At 46.3% G+C, this 26,542-nt stretch overlaps 1 protein-coding gene across 1 annotated transcript; it reads right to left on the bottom strand.

Annotated features, from left to right (window-relative positions):
- On the bottom strand, positions 1–26,542 carry TGM5 (transglutaminase 5; the record flags this gene model as incomplete). Its single annotated transcript, XM_081124255.1, is given in 16 exon segments — positions 1–154; positions 345–478; positions 1,578–1,738; positions 2,194–2,559; positions 5,299–5,538; positions 5,643–5,746; positions 6,377–6,512; positions 13,877–14,054; positions 14,659–14,787; positions 17,545–17,663; positions 19,390–19,635; positions 19,731–19,910; positions 24,542–24,574; positions 24,577–24,600; positions 24,603–24,765; positions 26,534–26,542. Coding segments are annotated over 16 exon segments (2,376 nt in total).

A 26,542-nucleotide genomic window follows, 5' to 3' on the forward strand; every position in this document is an offset into this window, starting at 1 on the left:
TTATAATGTGACATCAACATAGACATTCTTGTAACCCTTGATGTCCTTAAACTTGTTGCTCCTCAGATTAGCTTGGATCTGCCTTTGGCCACTCCTGAAGGGGGTGGTCTTTAGAGTGATGCTGGCCCTGTGTTGGGGTTTGAGGACTCCAATGCTGCAGTGGAGAAAGAAGAATGTCAGAAACACATAGGCATTGTGATCAACCTGAAGCCCTTTTTCACTCAGCAAGTTGTTCCCTCCTTTCCCAGTGTTCTCAGAGCCTGGCCTGGGAGCCTGTGTTCAGAAAGGACAGTGCTGACCCCAGGATAAAACAGGAGAGAAGGCTGAGCACCCGCAGTACTCACAAGACTCTCTGCTGTTTCTTGAAGAGCCCACTTCCTTCCACGGTGAGCACACAGTCTGCAACCTGCTCCGAAAGAGGGTTTGAAAATATCACCTGTATGGAGAGTGGCTGGTTCACAATGGCTGCTCCTAGGACCTAAACAGAGAAATCCAGAGGAGAGGAAGGAGCAAAGAATTAGTCTCACTCTCCAATTCACCAAGCTCTTGTGGAGGGTGCTGTTCCCTAGATCTGTTTCCTGAGGAGCTGGACTTCCATGGCCGTGCATTTGCAGCCATGGGTTAAAACCAACTTAATGGGTTGTCATTACACAAGATATTGTTATGTGAAACTTTTCCATCTTTATATGTGTATGAATGTTTGTAAAATATTTTACATCACTCAACCCAGCATATGGAAGAGTCTGATAAATTGGGAGTCTCCAATGATGTTTCCTCTGCGCCAGGGATTATCTCCAAGTGTAAAATAATCGAGAGCTCCCAAAGGATTCTCATGCATTATTTGGGGAGATAGAATGTTCGTTGGCAGTTTTCATTAGTTTCATCTTACTGCAATTCCACTCCATCCCTTCCCTCATTCAGGGCTGTAGAGACAAGGAAGTAGCCTCAGGAAACCTAGAGGCACTTTCAGAAACCCTCCCGAGGCTGGGCTTGCCAGATACACGCTACCAGAGGGCATCACAGGCTCATGTGGCAGGGTCCAGGAGAGTGCTTGGCCTGGGGAGGCAGCAATGGAAGGAAGGGACCTATGACATCTTCCCACTCAGAGGACCACAGAACAGGAGGTATCCTCAGAGGCCATCTAATCTAATCTTCTCAATGGACAGTTCAAGAAGCAGAGGCCCTGGGGTTTCTCCAAGGATGCACAGTCAGGAAATGGCAAATCAAACCTAATCTAACCTTCAGGCAGTGCTCTCCCCCTTCTCAGGTCCCTCCCTCTTCTTAGTTGACTCATATGGACCCTGGGGAAGGCCAACAGTGGGAGGTGGCACAAGAGAGGGACCTCTCTATGTCAATTGCTTAAGGTCCACCCATAAGGCAGCTAATGGTGCAAGAGAATGGAAACATCACCTGGTGTTTCCAAATAAACCTCCTGATCTAGGTGGGAGGTACCTGGAAGCACCAGAAGAGGCAGAGGAAAGGAGGGGCTGCTCTCCTGAACAGGCTATCAAGAGGGCTCCACCCGCTCCCAGCTGATCCCAAGAAGCCCCCAGGCCACTTGCAGGGCTCTTGCCTACATTAATTATGATGGCGGGATACATTAAGGTGATGATCTTGTTCACCAGGATCTTCTCAGGACTACTCTTCTCTTCTGCCAGGGCACTGATGCGAATCAGCTTGTCTGTTGACAGGTGCTGGCTATACTGGGAGTAGGGGACTTGGCAGTGATGGGTCTTTGCTAGGGAGAGAACACAGGATGAGGTGAGACTGCTTGGGAAATCAGCTGGACACTTTTATAGAGAGGAGGAAGCCAACATGCACTGAGCCCCAGTGATGCAGGTACCAGGTTTTCAGCTGGAGAGACTGAGAAGTGAAATGGCTTGCCCAAGATAATTCTTCTGGTAAATGGGTAAGCCAAGGCCTTAACTGAAGTTTGGATGCCTCCAAAGCTCAGGTTTTCCCCACTAAGCCAGGCTACTTTCCTTGGGGTAGTAAAGGAAGGGTAGGAGGAAGAAGAGGAGACAGGAGGCAGAGGGAAGGAGGGAAGGGGAAGAAGAAAAGGAATCTGTGCTGGAGGGGACACCAGGAAGATCGTGTCTGCTCCAGAACCCTCGATGGCTGGTTTGACCCCACTGGCATTTCCATAACCCACTCTGTGTACAGAGTCCCCATGCCCATACCCAGAGCCCATACCTTCTTCAGGAAAGAGTCTGATGAAGGCTGTGTCCTGCCAGAAAGGGGGCAGGGGGTTGCCATCATGCAGCAGAGACTGAGCACTCAGGTTCACTTTGAGGTCCTTGAACTGGAGCGACATGTTGAGGGCCAGCAGGACAAACCTTATGTCCTGGCCCATGTTGGGCGGGTCGAGCAGCTGGAATTTCAGGGAGACTGGGATAACATCACTGGGCCGAAGGGAAGGAGAATTCAGGCTCCGGGGACTGTCCTGGCTCAGTGACATTGGCCTCGAAGGTTGCGAGTCTGCTCTGTAGTGGCCTTGGGACCTTCCAGTCTTCAGCTTCTGAAGAGCCTTCAGAAACACTTGCCTCTCCTGGGGGGAACCTGGGAGGGCAGAAATAGCACCTGCTGTGGGCCAGGCTCACCCAGGGGCTAAGCCATGGCTGAACATCATTCCCAACAGCCCCACCAGCACTGCAGGATTGTAAAAACCCTCATTTCCAACAACAAACACTCCCTACAATTTATTAGGAGCTTTCCAAGTGTCAGGCTCTGCTGAACACTTCACTCCTTTCATCCTCACATCAACTATGAGAGAGATGTATTATTATTATTATTATTCTACATTCAGACGTGGAAAATGGGGCTCAGAGAGGTCATGTCAGTTGCCCAAGTCACAAACTTGCAAGGGGCAGAGTTCTGGTGGAAATCAGATTCTCCAACTCGAAAAAATCTGTGCTCACGACCAATAGACTATCCTGCCTTCCCCATGGGAAAGATGAAGGCCCACAGATGTGGAGATGAGGCTCTTAAAGACAACAAGGCATGACATGATTTCTGTTGCAGCACCAATTTATCGCTCAGGTGTAGACTATCTGGAAATTGAGAGACTGAGAAGCCAGAGTGTAAAAGAAGAGGAAATTCAGTCTAGCTGGGTTCCCAGAGGCCCAAGTCTTAGTTCCAGGGTTGCGCAGTGGCCAGGCAGTGCAGGAATACTCACTGGGCTTCCCTAATAATTCCTGCAGCTGCCATCACTGAGTATTTACTGTCTCCAGGGCCCTGCTTTACCCCTTCAGTGCATCCCCACATCCTCCCAGGCAGAGGCTGCTTTTGTCCCCTTGCTCTGAAGGTTGTTCTAAGCCCTGTTGCAGGCAGAAGAGAATCTTGAGACACTGACTTCAGTAAGAGAGGACCCAGGGAGAAGTTGATCAGATTTAGCTTCTCTCTGGTTTGCTCCACCCTCAGATCTTGTCGGGCTGGGTGGCAGGAGACACAATACTGCTTGGCTGAGCAGCGTACTCAGGCCCACCGGAATATAGCTCCGGATCCCCCAAGTTCACAGAGGAACCCCATGGACCTTGCAGTAAATGCTGTCCATGCCCCACCCACATTGCCTTGGCACTTGCCATTTCAGTGCCCATGTGACCTAATTTCAAATTCTAGCATCTGCTACTACTCTTTGCCTGAAGCTTTCTCAGGCCAAAAGTGCTAGGGCATTTACACCCCCCAGGAGCAGCCCTCAACCCCTAACCAATAGGATTTGGTGGAAAAATAATAGTCCCTTGCCTCTTGAGTGGGATAAATCTAGGGCAGTGATTTTTGACTGGTGTGTAGCAAAAATTTTTTAAATATTGAATATCTGACTATCAGGGGCACTGACCTCTTTTCCCTTGGATTGTCAAATTAAAAAAATGACAGCAGCCAACACAACAGCCATCCAGTGTAAATGAATCAAAACTATACTTTTTTTTGCAGATCTGGAAAAATTATAACATATTTTTTGGTGTGCCACAGACTTTTAATAATTAGTTTTTGTGTGCCATGAAATGAGAAGGTTGAAAATTGCTGACCTGTGATGTTCTACACTTTACACTGAATCCCTGATAGGGTGGCCAGATATAGCAAATAAAAATACAGAGCCATTTAATTTGAATTTCAGATTAACAACAAATAATTAGAGATATAGTTAGACTAAAGCATTATTCTTCCTATATTTTCCCTGGCAACCCCACTGGCAGTGCACCCCAGCCGGACTGAGCTCCAGCTGCCTACAATGCTATCAGGCACCCTGCACTGGCTTCCACCCCTTCCCTGTCTCCCTCACTCATTCTCATTCCTTCCAGTAGTTGCTGGATTTCCTCATAGATAAACCACTTGTACTTGAATCCTTGCCTCAGGATCTGTTTCTGGGCACCCCAACCATAATAACCCCAGAGTGGACAGGGGTGGGGAGGGAATGGACTGTATTGCTGTGTAGCCCCATCCTAGGCTTGGATTCTAGAGCTTCTCTATGGTGGCCCCAAAGGCCCACAGAGACAAACCACAGATACCTACTTGCCAGCATTCCCAACAATTGCTTAGCTACTCCCCTGCCCCAGCCCCACACATTCCTGATCCACCCCTATATAGATTCTGCCCCTCACCCTGCTTCTGGCCCTCATGGGCTGGATATTTTTGATTGGCTCCCTGGTAGTTGAACCTGGTGGTTGGTCTTCCTCAATTTCCAGGAATTAGTCCATAGCTGACTAACTTAACTGCACCTTTACCCCTGCTGGCTTGGGTAAGAAGCTCCTGCCAGGTCCCCACATCTCCAAACCATCCTCTGCAGGTGGTGGGCGTGAGAGTGAACATATGGCTTTATATCAGCCTTGGTCCTAGCTGGTGGTCTGGCCTGTCCTCCAAACACTCAGTAAAACACAGTAAATTAAACAATAAGTTAAAGAAAATTAATTTAATTTATAAGAGATTGTTTACTAAATGCACTGCCATCTTTAGTGGGAGGCTGATTTTTGGGGGAACGCAGGGGTAAGGAATTCATATACTGTTGGTGACATGCCTGTCAATGGCCCTATAGTCACCATGAGCATCTGTGGAGGGCACTCACTGGCCTGTGGGATGGGGGAAGGGGTGGGCACGAGGAAGTGAGGCAGTGGGGAAGCCTCAACTGGGAATCTAAAACTGAAGGGCTGAGGAGACACTGGACTGGGTCCTGCCCCACAGATGCCCTCTGAAACAGGTTCCCCAGGGGCCTGTTTCAGCTGGCTAGGAGGTTCCCGGAGGGAGGGGGAAGGAGCCCACAGAATCTGGGGATCTGGGCTCTGAGGGGGGCTGGCATAGTCATACCTTCTTCATACTTGTAGTTTTCTGTGATGTCATCCCGCTCATTGCTCTGGATACCCTTGGTGCTGATAAAATTGCCCACAGAATTTGTGTCCTGGTAAAGTCTCTGCTCCTTCCCTCCATGAATGAGCCAGGACACACAGTCAGCATTCACCATGGAAAAGGCAAAGGCTGTGTCGTAGCTCAGATCCACCTCTCCCTCTTTGATGGCTCTGACAGAGGCAGGACCGCAGCAGAACAGGCCTGAAGGAGAACAGATGAGCCACGATGGGCCAATGGACTGTTGTTGCAGGGGCAGGGACTGTTTCTGTGGGAGTGGGTCCTGCCTTTCCCATGGAGAGCCTCACCATTGCTCCTCTCCTGAGGAGTGGCATCCAGCACCTGCCAACCTCCGTATCCAGGAGGGAGGTCCTTTCGGGCCATCCAGCACTCATTCCAGACATGGTAATCCCTGAGGAAGAAGCCAGAGGAGTCAGTGTCAAATAAGCTAAGGGAGAGTTTGTAGTGCTATGTCCTTTCTGGAGGAAGGCAGGGGACGATGAGTGGATGCACTGCCAGATAGAAAGACGGACTTAGCACACCCCAGGCCTTCAAACCTCTGTGGGTGCTATAGTGATGGCTCTTCCTCCTGTGAACCCCAACCTGCCCTGAAAGGAGCTTTTTTCTGTCTGTGAATAGAGAATGAAGGCTTCTAGAGCCAACTGAAGTTAAAAATCCTCACTCTCTCTCAGAAAGTCCTTGTAGCCCTTTCCTGTGTGTGCTGCTGACTCACAGAGGCAGTGTTGGTCTTTGTGTCCAGAGGTGAGACTTCAGGTGCTCCTGCAGTCACAGGCTGAGTAATAAATGAAGGAGGTGACAAAGAGGAAGACTTCACCCAGAGCAGAGAGCTCTTGTGATGTGAGGCTTCTAAACTCAAAATTGTTGTTTTTGTGTTGGGCTGTGTCCCAGCCTTTGGGTTGGGGATACCGAGCCCTGGAGCCAGTGAAAGTGGAGGTGGGGGGCATGAGAGGCCATCAAGCTCATGGACACACTTCTGCTGGTGGGGTTTGTCCTACAAAGAGACTGAGAAGTTGTCTCTCACCAGACAGTGTCCTTCTTATTCTCCAAAATCCTGCCCGTGTTGTCATAGTACTCATCTATGATCAGGTTTCCGTCTGTGTCATGGCCAGAGTCAAAGTTGGTGATCACGCGGGTGGGGATCCCCAGGCACCTCATCACTGCAAAAAAGGCAGAAAATCTTTTGGGGTTGTGGATTCAGGAGCTCTATGGATTCCTGGAGTTAGGGCCCTGGACCCAGGGAAATCATTCATTTAGCACCTTGAGGACCAAGCAGGAGCTCTCTAGGGTGCTGGGTTGGTGATGCTGCCAACATTCCTCCCCATCTTCCTGAGCTCCTCTTCCTGCTGCTCACAGAAGACACCCCGTGCAAAGATGCAGGTTGCTCCTACGAGCACTGCTAGGGCCAACAGAGAGTTTAGAGAGTCCTGGGTTCCCCTGCCTGGGCCAGCAGGGCGGGACAGGCGCACCTCCTTTGGCAAGACTCAGTGGCCTGACTCAGTCTCACTTCTCTCCTGGCCATAGATTTCCATCTCTAAACCAAATACCTGGAAAGTTTTCCTCCCTGTGGTAAGGATTGTTGGCTGAGGACATCAGATTCTTAGGCAAGGAGTCCTGTGGTTTGGACTCCCCCTATTCCGTGGGTGGCTTGTCTTGGCAGCTTCTCAAAGAAGGAAGGGAAGGAAACTGCGTAACAGAAGCCTAGAAAAGTGAGTCTGTACCCTGTGGAGAAATTCTGGGAAAGAGGTAGAATGTTGTCTTTATTGCTGAAGGAGCATCCCTTCCCTTTGCCAACCAACTTCTTTTCTTTGTCTTCTGCCATATTTCTCCTATTCTGTACTCTTTTAAGAACATATCTCCCAGCCCATCCTACCACCAAATGCCCTGGGGATCCATGTCCCCTCAAGTCCAACAGTGACATAACAACAACAACAACCACTCCATCAGGCATGGCGCTGTTTTACATACACTGCTCTCAGGACAACTCTACATGGAAGCTACTGTTATTTTCCCCATTTTATAGATGAAGAATCAGAGGCTAAGAAAAGTTTGCTTACCTTGACCAAAGTCACACAGCTAGGAAGTGGCAGAGCTAGCCCTTAAGTCCCGGTTTCACTGCTAAGCTTGTACTCAATTCTGAGTTCACCTCCCAGTAGTATGCACACAGTTCAGCACTCTAGTATTTTCACATTACTACACATCCCAAGCACTTTCTTGTGTTATCAAATATTTGACAAAAGCAAGATTTCTAGTGGTGGTTATTTTTAGATATTTAGTTGGATTACAATTTTCCCCCTATTGTAAATAATGCTGTGATGAACATCTTTATAGATCAGTCTTTTTTTTCCTCCCTTGGGACAGATTCCAGGAGATAAATCACTGAGTCAAAAAATATAGATATTTCTAAAGGTTCTTCACACATAATACTATAATTTTAAAAATTCATAAGTATTCATAAACTAATAAGCATTTATTAGTTTATAAATACTTATTTATATTAACATTTAATTGCTTACAGATTTTAGTTTGGGCTCTCTATTATACTTTGGCACAAAGCCTCTCCAAGCTAGGGTGTGGACACACCTCTGGATATAGCCCAGGACAGGGAGGAGAGACACCCAAAGGGGAACCTGGAGTTCTCCTCGAAGTGGCAGGTCTGCACAGGGCCAAGGAACGAGGGCAGGGAGTGAGCAGAGCTGACAAGCCAGTTGTAGGTGGAGGTGACACAGGACAGCTCAGAGGGGAGGGTGAAGGTTAGAAAAGCTGTCACTGAAGGAACATGTGACAGGAATGATGGAAGAGCACTTGAATGACTCAGGAGAATTGCGTGGGCCAGGATTTATGCTAAGATTACAGTCAGGCAGATGGATAACACTTATGGTAATGAGAGAACATGCCAAGGAGGGTGAACAGGGAGAGCAGAGAGCCAGCCCACAGGTTTCACCCTGATCGATGAATTCATAAACAGCCACTTGAAATGTCAGTGGTAGTGTCAATTCCTGCGCCACATGGCTGGATGTGCACAGAGCAGATGCTCATTAAATCCTGTTCAAAGTATGTTGTCTTTGACCTGTGCACAAGGTTTCTACAGACTATCACTCCCAGTGATTCACATTTTGACACGAGACTCAGGTGACTCGTTTATTGATAATTTTGTGAGAGCTGAGTCCCTCATAAAAAAGAAACCCATATGGGGTGTGTTTGTGTGTGTGCATCCACAGGCATACACACTCACACGGTGATATTTGGACAAAGGTGGGCAAGGTCTCAGAGTCAGGAAAAAATTAAAAAGTTCCCAAGGTATGTTACAGAACACAACACACCCAGCATGGATTACTGTATCTCTTCACTAGGCCATTTAGCACTTCTTCAGTGACAAGTGTCAAGCCCCTGCTATGAACCAGGCAGTGTGTTAGATGCAGAGTATGCAAAACTGAAAGACATTCCTGCCTCCAGGAGTGCAGCTTCACACCTGACTGGTGGTGGGCACTGTCCTGCTGGTGCACTGAAACACAAAGCCTGTTTCAGGCTGACCTTGAAGGCTTCTCCCCAGGTCTTCCCCCAACCCTTGCCTCCCCATGTAGAAATGTAGTTCCAATTTTATAAGAGAAATTAGTGCAAAATTAGAGTTCAATTTACTTATTTATTGAAATTCATTTGGTCATCTTTGCTACCACACCTCCATGGTTTATAATGACGAACAGAGTCAAAGCCCCAGCTAAGAGAGTCAAAGTAATTGCATTTAAATATGATGGTTTTTAACGTCTTTTATTTTCTCCCTGGTTGCCTTAAGCTTCCAAATGGTAAAAGTGCCACTTCCTGCTCCTCCCCCCACGCCTTTAATTGTTGCCCATAATGAGATGGTTACCTTGCCTTGGTTTCTCAAGCATGTTAGCACAAGGACATCTTCGAGCTATTCTCCCTTGTCCGCTCTGACAATGAAACCTAAAACTGGCCTAAAAAAGAAAGCCTACTTAAAAAAATTACAGGCTTGTAAAGAAGCAGGAAAATACCGTGATCAGGAAAAATGTCAATCAATAGAACTAGATCCAGAAATGACAGAGATAATGGAACTAGCTGACAAGGACCCTAAAACAGTTATTTTAAATACTATAAATAGGCTCAAGAGAAAGTAAAGGAAAACATGAATATACTAAGAAAAATGGAAGATAAAGACCTAATGGAACTTTTAAAGGTGAAAAATACAATCAATAGAACAAAAAACATACTGGACAAAATATTACACAAAGATAACAATATACTGCCCTGGCCGGTGTGACTCAGTGGTTAGAACAACAGCCTGTGAACTGAAGGGTCACTGGTTCGATTCCCGGTCAAGGGAATGTGCCTGGATCCCTGGGCCCAGTTGGGATACATGCAGGAGGCAACCAATTGCCATGTCCCTCTCACATAGATATTTTTCTCCTCCCTACCCCCTACTACCTCTCTCTCTCCCTCTCTGCTCCTCCCTCCCTTCCTTCCACTCTCTCTAAAAATCAATGGAAAAAATATCCTTGGGTGAGGGTTAACAAAAGAAAGATAACAATATCCTTTTTTTATGAGAACACCTTCAAATACAGTGCTACATATTAAACACATCAAAATGTTTCCCTATCATGGGGGGAGGTGAATGGAAATGGGTTATGAGATAGACGGGAGGAATCAATTAATTCGTTACATTTTTTTAAATGAAGGGCCTGAAGCAAACCTATAACGATAAATGCCATGACATGAGGAATACGATTAATTTAATCCTGAACACTCCAAGGAACAAAGGAAGGAAATAAACTCAAAAAGTGGTAGAGAAAATAGAGAGCTGAAGTTTGGTGAGTGGCTAGAAACACCTTTTAAACAAGAGCCAGCCAGACCTTTGGAGCCTAAGAGGCAGAGATTAAAACACTATGAGACTAATTATAATAGCTAACACTTACGTAAAACTAACCATGTGCCAGGCATTTTTCTAAGTTCTTGCCATATATTAATTAAACCACAACCTTGTGAGGGAACATTCCATACAATTTTTAATGCCCCATAAACCCATGGAAAGTAAGGGTAGGTTTGTGTTTAAGCTAAAGGTTGAGGCAAATTAACACACCAGGGCCTGGACTGAGGTTCCTTCTTTGAGAGTAAAGGGCTCAGTAAAAACAATGAGCACAAGAGTTATTGTATTGAAATGAAGATCATGAGGTACTTATAGGGGCCACTATACAAACAAGTAAGAAAAAATCTTAGATTAGTTTTGGGTGAAGAGAGGAGGGCCCAGAGCCAAGCACTGAGCCTACTTATCTTCACGCCATTTCCCACCATGGCGCAGGGCTCAGGGCCCTACTTTACAGAGGAGATGGTGCCTCACAGACCTGCTCACAGTCATCAACCCTCAGCCCCTCACTTCTGCCCCCTCCCCTACCCCATGCAGTTGTGGGCAGGAGCCTACAAGGACCACGCATATTCCCAGGATGCCTGGCTTTAAAAAAACTTTACTGAGATAATTTACATACCATAAAATTTGCCCTTTTAAAGGCACCACTTCTGTGGTTGGTAGTATATTCACAGGTTGTACAATAATCTCCATCTAATTCCAGAACATTTCATCACCTCAGAAAGGAATTCCATGCCCCCTGGCAATCGCTTTCCGTTCTCCCCTCCCCCAGCCCCAAGTAACCACTAATCCACTCTCTGTCTCTATGAATTGGCCTATTCTGGGCATTTCACATATATGGAATCGTACAATAAGAGGCTGTTGGACACCAGGCTTTGGGGAGAATTTTCAGGCAACAGAACATCACTGTCTCCTCTGTTCCCTTGTTACAGTGCAAGGCTTCCAGGCTATTTCACAGATCTCAGCCAACGACAGAGGGACCCTACCTTGTCACAAGAAGTGGATGGCCAGGACAGGAAAAGCCTGATGGCTGAGTGTTGTGGGGCAGCTGGCCCTGCACATAGGAAAGGTAGGCCAGGGATTTCTCTGAAATTCTCAAAAGTAACAGACAGCTAAACAGATGTCAAGGAAACAGCCCAGTCAAAAATTATAACGTTGTCTTTTATGCATCCAAAGTCTAATTTCTGTGATTTTTCTTTAGGAACTTAAAGTCAATATATTCATATTTTTTAAAAAAGGCAATACTGAGTGGTAAAGCTGCTGGGAAGAGAATGTACTTGAGTCAGACAAGAGTCACTTGGTCACTTTCAAGCCTCAGTTTTTTCACCTGTAAAGTGACGGTAATATCTACTTTGCATGTGGCTGTGAGGATTAGAAAAAGTGGAAGTGCTCAGTGTGTGCCCGATGCACAGGGGATGCTGGATACATGGCAGCTGCTAGTCATGTCTGTGCAGTGTATGGCCTCATGGTTAGAGCACACCAGACCTGGGCATGACTTAGCTCCGCCACTCAGTCTCCTGATCTGCCAAATTGAAGTGATGATAGGACCTAACTCATAAGGTCGTCTGAAGGATCCCACGAGGCTACCTGCTTAATACTGTGCACTCACTGTAGCCAGGCTCTAGTCTAAGAATTCTCCCTGTATGAACTTAATCCTTTCAATAACCCTAGGAGGTAGGTACTATTACTTTCCCCATTATACACCTGAGGAAACTGAGGCACATGTTAAGTGACTGGCCCCAGGTTACTCAGCCAACTAATGGCCGTGCTGGTATTTGAAGCCAAGCAGTCTACCTCTGGAGCCCACATGGCTCACGGTTATTCTAAGCTGTCAAAGTTTTAGCCCAGTTGCTGGAACAAAGGAATTCTTCAAACACATCAGCGATTGTGATTTAAATAATAACCATGCTTTGGCAGCTGGCTCAGGTTAAGGAGCTTGATAAATCTCTAACTTTTAGTGGAGTACAGTGCCTAGCATAAAATAAGGACTCCATAAATAAGTGTTAGTGAGCTTTTAAAACTGATATACTTATTAATATACAACATGATCGCCCTTTTGGGGAAGGCTAGTGCTGACTGACCTGCAGGTGGACCCACGGCAGCCCAATCCTTTGTTTCCCAGGTCACGAAAGGGCCATTATTCTCATTCTCATAAACATTTTAATTGGTCTGCTCTGTTGCATAATCTCCATTCACTGGCTCCACCTCTGTCATCACCCAGTTCCAGATAACCGCACCCCAAAACCTGGCCCGTTCCTTTTATACACATCCACCTGGCCCATTAGACTCAAGGCTTTTCCATGCACAGGAAGATTTCCTGTCTGTCGTGCACAAACAAGATCGATCCATCCTCTGCCTCTCACTCTTGTGCTCCTCCCTCGGTGACTCAGACATCCCAGTTTACCCAAATGTCTGTGACTCTTGTCTGTCATACAATCAAAGCTGTGAAATTCCTGATTTCTTATTAACACACACACACACACACACACACACACACACACACACACACACACACACACCAGGGATTCTTTGAGCAATCCAAACATCCAACTCAAGATGGGGCTGTGCAGCTGCTGGGGAGAAGTAGTTCAAGACCTCCTCACCAACCTGTGTGAAGTTACCATCTGTGGGTGCTGACAGAAACCTCCTTGTGTCCTTAGACAGAGGCCTGGCCTTTGCTCGGCAGCCCCAGGCTCTCTAGGCTCCCTCCAAGAGCCCGGAGCTGGACCCAGCACACATTTGTGCACAGATTGCATCAGGTTTTATTTTATTGGGAATTTCTACACAAAAGGCCTCAGTCCTCAATAAAACCAAGTTGTTCGCGGATCTGGCCTCCCTGGATTATACTAGAGAGTACTGTAAACAAAAGCCATACTTGGCATCTTTCCCCAGGTAACAATAATAACTTCCTGATTGTGACCCAAGTCAGGTATTCGGATATGCATGCCAAGAAGCTGAGAGCTTCCTCAAGATTCACCTCCCACTTCCTTCTGCTTGCTCCTCTTGCCACATGCACACCAACTTCCATTTGACTACCTTCCCATGTGCCTATTTTTTTAGCTTTTCTTCTACTAATGTTGTATCCACTCCCTAGCTGAAAAGCTGATCTACTATTTCCCCTCACCCCTAATTCCCTGGCCTGAGCCAGGCCTCCAGACCCTCTGAACTTGGGAAACTCCAAATTCAAGGTCATTGTACTTTGGCTGCTATCTTGCTCTGGCCCCATGGCCCATGCCACTGTTCAGATGAGCATTTCCCTCTCATGCACATCTTTATTAAGACCATCTCTGTGCTAATCAGTTCGCAAGTTTTCTAATTCCTTGGCCTCTCATCTCATTCCTTTCTCGTACCAGACAATTTCCAGCCATGTTCTTAGGAATATTCTGTTAGGCTGTCCATGCTCAGAAGAAGGGAACTATGCCAGGCTCTGGGAAATGTGTGATTTCTACCTCAAAACCGTCCTCTGAAATAAGCCCAGATATATGAAGCCTGAGATTAGTGATGAGACACTTTTGCTGGAAAAGGCTTCCTTCTAAATGTCCCTTGGTGGGAACTGTGTGAGATGGGGACAGGAATTATTTGAAGGGCTAATATGAGAGCCATTCCACTTTCTGGTAACTTCATGGGGACCTTTCTATGCCCTACCTGTGCACATGATGGCTGCAAAAACCCAGCACTGCCCATAGCGCACTGGCTGGTAACCTGTGGCGTGCCACTGTTTCAGGATGGCCACACTGCCCGTCCACTCTGCAGGGTTGGTGCCATCTGAGTAATCCTCACTCCAGTTTCCACTGAGTACCCCATTGTCATCATTGCTGTTGATCTGAAGAGAAGCCATATATAAAAGAATTAGAAGCATCCTTTTAATCAACAAGATGTGATGTGTGAGCTGCCTTGCAAGGCCCATGGGCCTGAGACAGAGGAGGCTTTGGTTTCATTTTACCTGGTAACTTCCAGACCTGCTGAGGAAGAGGCTGAGATGTGAAGCTGGCTATTCTGACTTGTGCTCCACTGTTAATTAGTTTATTATTCTATTTCTACACACCTCCTTACTCCTTATCTCCCCATCCCTTGAAAAGCTAGAGCTAGGCTCTGATAGCTTTTAAAAATACTCAGAACAAAGGAAATTTAGAACCAATAAGACCATTTCACAAACTACAGCTATGCTCAGGCTTTCCCAAAACATGCAATTTGGAATTAATAGACATAATGGCCCACACCTAGCTATTTAAGAGCTCTCTTGAGGAAACCTGTTAGCCATATTCTTTCATCAGTCTTATCCAAAATGGATTTGCAAGAGAGCCCTGCCCTCTCGACTTTTCATTCTCTACGTTGCAGAGGGCAACTGTGAATGGGCAGAGCTCTCCTGACACAGCTTCCTCCCTCTCTGGACACACCCGAGTGGGCAAATCCAGACCCAGCCTCACCATGGCGCACACCACTCTACTGATGTAGACAGGGCTCCCCCGGAGGGCACAGTCTGTGCCTGGGTCGATCTGGAAGTTCAGGCTCTTGTCTAGCAACTTCAGGCAGATGTCTATGATACTCTCTTCGAACTGCAAGGAGAGAGGCAAGGCACCCGAGCTTGGCACATGCAGATATGGGGCCACCCCGCCCAGCTCTCCAGTGGAGTGTGTTTGTGAAATATAAACTCGTTTGGAAGGTAACTCTGTCCAGTAGCACAGTCATGAACTGCTTCCTGAGCAGGTGTAGAGACTCAAAGCTCTGGGGTCACAACTCACCCAGTTTGTATGTCCTGCAAGTCAAATCCCTGGAGTTTTTTCTTATGTGTCTGACTGGCTGAAACATCTGTTTCTCCCCCTTCTCAATCTTCATACTCTTGGACCTCATGGGATATTCTTGATAAAACCACATTGCCTCACTCTGGCCAGTGTTGCCCAGTGGTTAGAGTGTCATCCCATGCACTGAAGGGTCACAGGTTCGATTCCCAGTCAAGGGCACATACCTGGGTAGTGGGTTTGATCCCCGGCCCTTGTCAGGGCATGGGCAGGAGCAACCAACCGATGTGTCTCTCTCATACCAATATCTCTCTCTCCCCCTCCCTCCCTCCCTCCCTCTGTCCCTCCACTCTCTCTAAAAGTCAATGGAAAAATTATCCTCAGGTGAGGATTAACAAAAAAAACCCCCTCACATTGCCTCATCTTCCACCCCCACCTGCTGATCCAGCTCATCATTGGCAGTTACTGCTAAGGTGATGGTGCCAACTTGCCATGGTGCCTGTGATTCAGTGGGGCTGTGGACTGACTAATAGCATGTGAGTTATGAAAACTTCCCACCCAAGGCATGCTCACCCCCTGTGCTTCAGGCTGGGTGTGAATGCCACTTGTTCTGAGGACTTCTCCTGAGCCCAAGCCTGGTTTAGCTTCATAGCCCTGGTTACATCTCTTCTCATCAGGCTCAGTTATAATGATGTAGCCAAGGTCTGTCTCCCCTGTCTAAGTGTGTGCTGTCTCCCTCCAGCTTTTCTTGGAACTCTACACCCCAGACCTGGCACAGAGCTCAGGTAGTAGAGATTCTGAGCATCTTTGTTGAATGAGAGTAAATGAATTCATTGATATCCATGGAACACTGGGCATTAAACAGGATTAAGAGGCTCTTAGATCCATTTTCCCCAGGGGACAGTTTGATTAGTTCATTTTTCTGCTTTAAATTTTTCAAAGGTCCCTGTGGGCTATAGAATCAAAGCTCTAACCTCCTCTACAAGACACATACGACTCTCCCTGATTCGGCTTTCTACTTCTCAATACCCTCTCCTCACCAGTTTTGCTCCAGCAACACCAGATTCCTTGTAACCCCTGCAGCAGGCCAAACTGACCCTCACCTCTGTGTTTTGCTCATCCATTCCTCTGCCTGGGATATTTTTCCCCACCTTCCTTCTCTTGGTTAATTCAGTTCAAGCGTCCCCTCTCCCAGGAAGCTTCCCTAACAGCCCCATGCTCAACCAAGTGTTCCTCCTCTAGGCTCTCAGAGGACCCTGTGATGGCTGGCAATCTTTACATGTCACACTGCATATGTGACCTGCTTATGTGACTGAGTCCCCACTTCACTGTGGGTTCCGGGACAGTGTTTTATTCATTTTTATATCTGTAGAACTTAGAGCCCAGACTGGCACTGAGCAGCATTCAATATATGTCCACTGAATGAGAGAGAGATGGGAGGAGCCAGGGCTCAGAAAGCAGCAGCTCTTCACTACTATTGCTCACAGGTGACATCAAATTCCTGTCCAGGAGCTCTCTAGGATCCCCATCTGCCCATGCTGAGAGAGGGGTTAGGAATGTCAGTTGGGGCCAATTTAGGCTTCTATGCCTCATCTTGACTATACCCACTTGGGGGGCCTAGACTGGGCCTGAGGCCATACGAGTTGGACAAGTCCAGGAGAGGAAGGGATAGCAAACTGAAACAAGGCTCCACTAGCTCCCCCAGGATTTATAGCTGACATCCCTCTGGGTGGCAGGGCTGGTCCTCTCCCCCTGACAGTGCTCCAGTGCCAGGACTCAGCCTTAAGAACCCTCTTCCCTGGCCTGGTTCTGGACTCCCTGAAGCACCTGCTATAGGCTGAGCTGTTGTAAAGCATTTCAATTAATATGATGCTGTTTTGCAAATAAAATCACATGTGTCCTGGACAGTTTTTCTCAGTGGTTAGATCATCAGCCCACTGACTAAATGATTCCGGGTTCGATTTTGGCCAAGGGCACGTACCTTGGTTGTAGGCTCAATTCCTGGCCCCAGTCAGGGTGAGTGCAGGAGGCAACCAATCGATGTGTCTCTCTCACATTGATGTTTCTCTCTCCTCCCACCCCTCTCTCCCTTTCACTCTCTCTAAAAATAAAAAAATCAATGGAAAAAATATCCTCTGGCGAGGATTAACATAAACAAACAAACAAATAAACAAACAAATAAAACCACACGTTTTAGAATATGTGTGGAAAACAAAATATGGAGAACATACTAGAAACATAGTTAACAAAGAAAAACACCAGGCACCATCATGGCCGTTGTCACTGTCATCTCTTCACCCTCATCCTCATACTCAATGGAGTTCTTGGGTGGGTGCCTTTAGCTGCCCTTCCCTCTCTAATCATGTTGCCCAAATCAGACACAATCGGCAAAGAACACTCCCAACTTTCTATGGCTACTCCTCTAGCTCCCTGGAGTTACATCTCACATCTTCCTGGTACCATTTAGTTCCTGTTTGACAGCAGTTCTGGATGAACCTTGAATGAAGGGCACCCTCCCACCCCCTACCTACTTCCCTCTCCTTTGGATGGTCCATAAGCTGGGCTGAGACTCACCTGCCCATAGTTCCAGGGGCAAGGGTGGATCCAGCTCTTGTTCCCTTGGTAGATGAAGCCATAATCATTCATAACATACTCCTGTCTCTGTGGCTCACTGTCCAAGTAGACAGTGTCCCCTAGGAATCAAAGTGGGAGGACACAAAGCAGAAAAGTCATCTTGCCCTTCCTGCCCCATTCCCATCTCCAGAAGGCATGGAAACTGAACTCTGAGGAGTACACCAGGTGACACCAAGAGGGGCAGTAAGACTTGCTCTCCACCATCCCTCAACACCAGCAACAGGCTCAGTGTGAACATTGAGGTGGAACAGTAAAAATTTATCTTTGGTGGAATTTCTTGGTTTGCAAAGCACATTTACATCCCAGCCCCATTTTAAGGTTGAGGAAACAGGCTCAGAGTGATAAATAACTTGCCCAAATCACATATAAGTACAGGGTGAAATGTGAACACAGCCCATGTAACTCCATGTTCAGGGCTCTTTCTACCGTACTCAACAAATCCTGGTTGGAAAAGAGCAAACCAGAAGTTAGGTATTGCCATTGACCTCATCATTTCTTTTGTAGGGCACAAGCTTTAAAAGAGAAGAACCTACAGATACCATTTTCTTCCCCACAGTTCTGGGGGGCCCTCAGTACAAGTCTGAAACAGTTTTGGAGGCCAGGAGGTGTATGTGTGTGTGTGTGTGTGTGTGTGTGTGTGTGTGTGTGTGTGTGTGTGTGTGTGTTAGAGAGAACAGACAACTGTCCTCCTTGGTCCAGGGTCAGTGCTCTTCATCAGGCTGATGGGTAAGAGTTCTGAGCGATTCACTGATAAGGTAGCGGGAGGTGGTTACAGATATTAGAACTCAGCTAGGGTTCTGGGTTCTGGCACAACTCAGCAGGCCCCCTTGGGATAAGGTTGGTGGAGAAAGTAGAATGAGAGGGAGGAAGGGAAGGGGGACATCCTCTAAATCAGAAATGAGAATTTGTTGAATTTGGCTTCTGCCCCAAATCCCACCAGATCCTTTCTTTACTTTCAACTCTTTTGCCCTCTTTCTGCTCTCTTCTCCTGGCTTGTCCTTCATTCTGCCCACATGGTGCTGTCAATCTACGTAACCACCCCTGTGTAGATCTAGAGGACAGGGATGGGGAACAGGTAGTGCCGGGATATTTCCTGTAGCTTGTTTGTTTAAGACAAAAACTAGAAACAGCCTAAATGTTCATAAGTAGGGAACCAGTTAATTGGGTGAATCCAAATGGTGAAATAATCATAGCTGTTAATGTACTGATAGGAACACATGTGCAACGTTGAATTTTTAAATGAAAAAAGCAAGTTAGAGCATACTATGTATTAAATAATCCCATTTGTGTATGTATTGTGTAATCACACACATATGCATATATGCAGCAAATCCATATTTGATTAAGCATAGAACATTTTTTGTAAGGCTAACAGATTTCCTCTGGAGAATGGAACTTAGAGGCTGGAATAAGGTTTTACTTTTCACTTTGTATTTTCTTTTTTGTTGCTGTTGTTCTGTCCTTTACTTCATTCCATAATGCACTTATTACTCTTACAATGAAAAAACTCGAGTTAACTTAAGAATGTATGATAAAGGTAAAAGTTACAGTGGTCAAACTTAATTGTAATAGTGTTTTTTTAAAATAAAGATAACTTGGTTCATAATTTTAAAATTCTAGGTAAGTAAATAAATAGCAAGTCCTCCCTGCCCTGCTTTTTGGTGGTTGGGAGTAGATGCTGAGTGCATGGGATTGGGGAGCTTTGTGGGGTCCCAGGGAGCAGGGGCCTGTGGCATTGACAAAAGGGAGGAGATAAGGGACCCCCACACAGGCACCCTGCCTTACCTGAGCACCAGGGATTGAAGAGCAGAATGAATTCTCCGAGCTGGTAGGCAGTGACAGACCCCTGGAAGGAGTCAATGTGAACCTTCAAGACGTACCGCCCCACAGCCGCTGTGGGAGGGGCACACAGGCTCACCTCCAGGGAGATGCCCTTGTTGGTCTCCAGTGAGGCCATCCAGGGGCTGGAGCTGCCATGACCTTCCAGGCTGAACACAGCCCGAGTCCCCCTGGCCAGGTCTGGCAGAGGTCCTGGGAAGGAAGCAGAGTTGAGGCCCTCTGAGGTAACCTCCCAGCTCCTGAGAATCCCCCAACACATACCCCTGTGTGCCAGCCGGGGTACTCACCAGTCTCAGCCACAAAGATGATGTTGTCCAGGCCTGGCTGGAAGCCCTGGTTTCTGAAGTAGAGAGTGATGTTGAAAGCCTGGCCCCGGCGAACAATGAGGTGGTCAGAGCTCATCTCCTCGGTGCGGTGCTGCATGTTGTTCCGGGAGCTCTGGAGGTCTGTGACGGACAACTCCAGCCCTGCGAGCCGCAGCCCGGGCAGACGAGACAGCAGGGTTACGGAGCAGGGCCCAGTAGCGCCCACCACTTACTAGTTGTGCAAACTTGAGAAAGAAGCTCAGCCTCCCTGAGCCTCAGTTTTCAAGTTGGTAAAATAGAATCCTTACCAGCCTTACAAGGTTGGTATGAGGATCAAATGAGACTCTGGGCATGTAAGTGCCTCTTTAAAAAAAAATAAAAAATATTTTTATTGATTTTAGAGACAGAGGAAGGGAGAGGGATAGAGAGATAGAAACATCAATCGGCTGCCTCCTATATGCCTCCTACCTGGGACTGAACCCACAACCTGGGCATGTGCCTTGACCAGGAATCAAACTGCTGACCTCTTGGCTTATGGGTCAATGCTCAACAACTGAGCCACACCAGCTGGACTAGGTGCCTGTTTTTTACTTCTTTCCTCCCTTCCTTCCCTGCTTCTCTGACCCCTATTCCTTCCTCCCTTACACTCTCCTAGAGGTACATGGTTTTCTCTCTCTGTCCAACTCCTCCCATAGGACTGGCCAAGTTTAACTGTTCCCTTTAGTCTAGCATGTCCCCAGATTCATGCCACCATCCACTCTTTTGAACACAAATTGAGTTTTGTTTTCCTCTGTAACAGATTTGGGTTAGCTGCTCCTGGGTTAACTGTCCCTGAGTTAGATGCTGTGCTTTTAGCAATTTGCTGGCCCTCTGACTACCACTTATGTCATGTGCCCAAAGCTTTGGGAACTGTGATGCTGAGGACAGTCAAAGAAAGGCCCACCTCCTGCCTTCTGGAGCTTCTGCTAAGATGCAGACTGACCTCAGTGTCCTCCAAGGGTACCTCCTCAGAAGGAATCCATTTCTGACTTCTCCATGTTTGACCATGGTCCTATCGTGGTTCCCAGGATCACAAACTTTAAATCATTGTTGTCTCACCCATCTCCTTCTCAGTCTATATCAATTTATGTATCATAAGTCCCTTCACTGCTTCATTTAAAATGTCTGTGGTGTTCATCTGCCCCTTTCCACATTAACATAATTTGGACCTCCTCACCTCACTCCTAGTGACTGTGACAGCCTCCATCAGGTCTCCCGCTTCCTATCTCTCCACACCACCCACCCCTTAACACATCACCAGATTACTTGTCCTCAAAACAACTTGATCATTCCAAACTTTTGCTTTAAAAGCTCTGAGATAACCTACAACCCACCATACAAAAGACATACTTCTTAACCTGACACTTATGGCCCTTCATATCTGGTCTTAACTTATACTTGTATTCTCACTTCTCTCCACTTTCAGCATGGGTCCTCCTTCCCATCCAATCTGTCTTCAAGCAAATGGTAGCCTTCCTGTCCATGTACTTTGATCCCTCTGTAGTCCCAACTCAGAACACCCCTTCACTATCTAACCAAATTCCACCTGTCCTCCAATGACTGTTCAAGACCCACCTTTTTCATGAAGCCTGTCCCAGCTGGCCTACCCTTCTTCCCATCTTCAACTGATCTACAGCATTTAACTGCATCACTCATAGGGAACTTTAACTGCTTAACTGACAAGTTAATGTGCCCATTTGTTCATTTACATCAACTTTTACTGAAAGCCTGCTAGTTTTAGGCTCATCATGAGATGTTCAGATATTTTTGTAGTTACTTTTTTGTCTGTCTTCCACCACTAAATGTAAACTAATGAGGATAGAGATCTCGCTGTTTTATCTCATCTGTATTTAGATTTTAAGAAATATGAATCAAGGCATTTGACAAAATCCAACATTCTTTCATTATAAAAATACTCAACAAACTAAGAATAGAAGAAATTTCCTCAACCTGATATAGGGTATCTATAAAAAACCCACAGCTAATTCTGTATATTGTGAAAGACTAGATACTTTCTCCCTAAGGTAAGGAACAAGACAAGGATGCCCACTCTCACCCCATCTATTCAATATTATACTGGAGGTCCCACTAGGATGGTTATAACAAGAAAGAGAGAAAGCAACAAGTGCTGGTAAGGATGTAGAGAAATTGGAACCCTCATACATTGCTGGTGAGATTGCAAAATGGTGCAGCCACTTTGGAAACAGTCCAGCAGTTCCTCAAAATGTTAAACATAGTTACCATATGACCCAGCAATTCTACTCCTAGAGATTCCACTCCTATACCCAAGAGATAGAAAACATATGTTCACACAAATGTACATGGATGCTGATAGTAGCATTATTTATAACAGCCAAAAAATGCAAACAAACTGAGTGTTCATCAACTGATTAATGAATGAAGGTGGTACATCCATACAATGGAATATTATTGTCATAAAAAGGAATGCTGAATATACCATAACATGGATGAAAGTTAAAAACATTATGCAGAGTGAAAGAAGCCAGACAAAAAGGCCACATATTATATGATTCAATTTATATGAAATATGCAGACTAGGCAAATTCATAAAGACAGAAAGTAGATTAGAGCCTGGGAGGAGGGGGAAATGGGGCATGACTGCTAAAGAGCATGGGTATCTTATAAATGAAATATAAGCATAATTGTCAGCACATTGTAGGCATTAAAAAGTGTTCCATAGGTTGAATCAAGTTCTCTATCTTTTGCATAACCACCTTGTGCTTATTTCAAATTTCAGATTCAGTGAACACCTTATTGAGGGCCAGTTTACTATGTGCTAGGCACTGTCCTAGGTAACCTAGGACAGTTATCTCATTGAATCCTCCCCACAACAGTGGAGACATGAAATGTCATGTCATCGACACTTGGCATGGAGAAAACCAAGGTTTAAGCAGATTATTGAATTTAGAGAGAGAGTAACATTGATGTGAGAAACACCAATCAGTTGCCTCCACACGCACCGGACCGGGGATTGAACCCGCAACCTGGGTATATGCCCTGACCAGGAATCGAACTGATGACCTTTCGGTGCACAGAACGACACTCAACAAATTGAGCCACACTGACCAGGGGTTTAGGCAGATTAAATGTTTTGCCCAAGGTTAAACCTAAGATTACTGGCCCAAGTCCTGTGCTCTTTCCATTACCCAATAGCTGCTGCCTATTGCCGGCCTTCACTCATATTCAGAAAGGACATCCAACCCACTGCCAGGTGGGAAAGCACTTGGCTTTTCCCTAGTAGTGGAAAAAGAAGCTCATTCCTTTTGGAAACCAATTGACTAGACAGAGCTTGCTACCTGGTCCTGATTCAGGTTGACACATGGCCCAAACGACTCAACAGGAGTGGTAGTGTCTGCCTGACAATGAGCAGCAGGACCAAAGCTCACCCTCTGATGCATCCTGGGTCAAGTTATTATCTGCCAGTAACACAAGGATTATTCTTCAGCCCAGACACCAGATATTCAAACAGGAGGTACATCGAGCATTGGACATATTTTTCTTCTTGATATGCAGGAAGAATGGGGTGAAATCATCAATAAAATAGAAAATTATAGGAAGAACTTTTAAAGTAATTGATCTTAGTATCTATCCTAGAGAGACACTCTCACATAAGCACAAAGAGATGTAGATAAGAAAGTGTACTACAACACTGTTTGTATAACTGAAAAATGGGAAGCAACCTGAATGCCCATCAACAGGGGACTGGATAAATAAATTACTTACACCCATAATATGAAATACTATGCAATGTAGAAAATAGTGAAAATCTATAGGTAGTGAGTGGCATGAATAGAGCCCTAAGACATACTGTTGAATGAAAAAAAAACAAGTTGTAGAAAAATATGTACAATATGATTATAGCACAGATATACCAAAAAAGAAGCCACACATTTTAATATTACATTAAGTGTGTGTGTGTGTGTATATGTATATATATATATATAAAGATAAAAATATAGACAGAAGACTGGTAACAGTAGTTTCTATGGAAATGAGGCTGGGGTTGGGGTGACAGTAAGAGACCTATAGCTTTACCTGTAATTATTGCTTCATTTTACTCCAACTATGTATTGGTATATTTTTTGTGTAATTAAAAAGTATAAAAATTTAAAAATAAAAATTTAACATAAAAGAGTAAATGAAGGCAAATTTGTTACATTCATAGAGCTTTTTAGCTTATTCTTATGATTTCAACTAACCATTTAATCTTCATAGCATCTCTTTCTAGAGAGAGAGAGAGTTAATATAGATAGAAGGGTGGTGGTGAGATTAGCTAAGATGAGGAAGAGACCTGAAGTAGGGGCAGAAGTGAAGATATGAAGATTCAGAGATTTCTAGAGATGGAAGACAATTTCAAGATTGTCTGGTCCAACCCCTCTCATTTTTCAGGCATGGGGGCTGGGAACTAGAGAATTAACTTGCTCAATGTCAAAGGTCAGCTGGTGGAAAAGAACAGGAACCACAACCCCCTAATTGCTGGCCCTGCCCTGTGCCACCGGACTATGGGAGCAAGCATGTTGGCATGCAGCTGTTTGGCTGTGTTTACCTGCTGGCATCTACCTGTCTCCTGGTTCTTGGGTTACCAATGAATTCTGAGGTTCCTGGAGTTTCTACTCTGTCTGCCTGTTCTTTATTTACTCCTTTCTTCCTGTGAATCCACCCTCCCTTGACTTTCTATAGTCCCTCTGTCTTCCTTGCCTCTGACATCCAGGAGCCCCATGGACCTGCCCTACCTTGTGCCATGGTGGCTGCCTCCGGTTCCTGGCTGCTCCCCACAGAATAGCAGGATGGCTGGAGCTTCAGTAAACTGGTCCTGGAGTGTCTGCTTCCCCTTCCATCCCCAAGACTCCAGTAGGCATGGAGGCGGGGCTGGCTGCTGCACTGCCACCTGCTTACTGGGCAGATCACAACTGGTTTTCTCACTTGCCCTCAGGTTTTTCTTGGCAGTGTTGCTTGGCTAAGATGAAGTGCCATGGCCAATGAACTGTCAGGGCCTTGCCTATGTGGGCCTTTGACAGCTCTTGGGCAATGGGGTATTCTCTGGCAGGTGCTGTGCTGTGGTGGGGGAACCAGGTGGGAGAGATAAACTGATGGGGCCTCTAGGGGGATGGAGAGAGTCTGCACCCCTGCAAGAAGGAGTATCAGGGTCCCAAGACTAAAGCTCACAACTGAGACCCAAGCCTAGAACTCTACTCTTTTATCCTGGAGAGTCAATTCCCGGACATCATATGCAATACAGCCCACTCTAGATCACCTTGGTATGATTTCTTGGTGTTTATTTTTTGGCAGAAGTATTGTCTTGGGTGAGACCTGCCAGGTCCCAGGGGACTCTCAAATAAAAGCGGTAGAGGAAGAACACTTGGGAAGATTCATGGAAGAGTTTTGGAAATAGATGAGAGAGTGGGGATGCCAGTGAGTGTGACCTTGACTCTAGTAAGAAAAGTACAAGTTCTTGAAGTGAGCGCACAGGGAGAAAAGAACGGATGGGAGAAGAGAGATACAAGGAGGGGGAGGGCTCTTCATAGGGAGTGGGTGGGACTCTGAAGCACCTGCACCCACATCCACCCTCCTTTTCCCTCCTGTGGGACACTACTCCCTGTGTCCCCCTGCTTTCTGAGTTCCTTGTCCTATCTTATCAGGAACCTCAGTCACCAGCTTCCATTCTCCCTCCTGTATTTTCAACTCTCTCTGTCTCCGTTCAGATTTTAAAGTGTGTGCATATAGAATTTGCTGCCTCACACACCGTCACCGCCTTCAATCCAAAACGGAACCCCTGCCCTCCTCCCTTCCTCCTGCATCCCTGGTATTGGTGAGTGAGGACAGTGCCCACCAGTCACTCTGGGGGAAACCTGGGCACCACCTTATTCTCCTCCATCCCCCTGACTCCCCTTAGCCCCTCAGTCACTGAGCTTATCCAGTCCAACTCCTGTCAATCTCCTAAAACTGGCCCTTCCTCTCCATGCCCTTGGCTCTGCCTTCACTGGAGGCTCCCCTTGCCTGGACAACTGCTCCTAACGAGCCTCCCTCCCACCCTTTTCCCAGATGGGTGGTCAAAGTGATTTTTCTGAAGTGCTAATCCAACCAGGTTGCTTAAGAGACAACAGCTGGGTAAAGTCCAAACTTCTCAGCATCACCCCCAAAGCCCTGCAGGATCTTCCCCTCCCTGCCTGGAGCCCGGGCAGGCAAATCCCTTCAGTTATCGGATGGAGAGCTGCTCTACTGCACCTCCGCGTTCTCGTGTGAGTTGGCCTCTCTCTTTCTGAAATGTTCTCTCACTTGTCTGCTTTCTTGTATCCAGACTCAAGTCTTCCTCACTCTCTCTTCCACATGAGGCTTTCAGGGGTACCCCCTTTTATGTTCCCTATTAGCCTACTCATACTCCACATTATAAATAAATACGTACCTATCTTTCCCCCAGTCCTCCTTAAGGGCATGGTCTGTGTCTTACTAGGATATCCCCAGTGCTATAATGATAGTGGCTAACAGGAAAACTACTAGTAGAACTAGTAATAGTTTTCATGTTCTAGACACTGTTTTAGTTCTTTATGTGCATTATCCAACCTAATCTTCACACCATCCCCATGAGTAAGGTACTCTTAATGTTCCTCTATTATAGATGAGGAAATCTATAGTTTTCCCAAGATCATTCACCAAGAACTGGTGGAGCCAGATTTGGGCCCAGACAATCAGACTCTAGAGTCCTGTGTGAGCGCTGAGTGCAGTACCTGAAGCAT

Source organism: Miniopterus schreibersii (assembly GCF_964146895.1).
Source record: "Miniopterus schreibersii genome assembly, chromosome: 1".
In the NCBI taxonomy this organism is placed as follows: domain Eukaryota; kingdom Metazoa; phylum Chordata; class Mammalia; order Chiroptera; family Miniopteridae; genus Miniopterus; species Miniopterus schreibersii.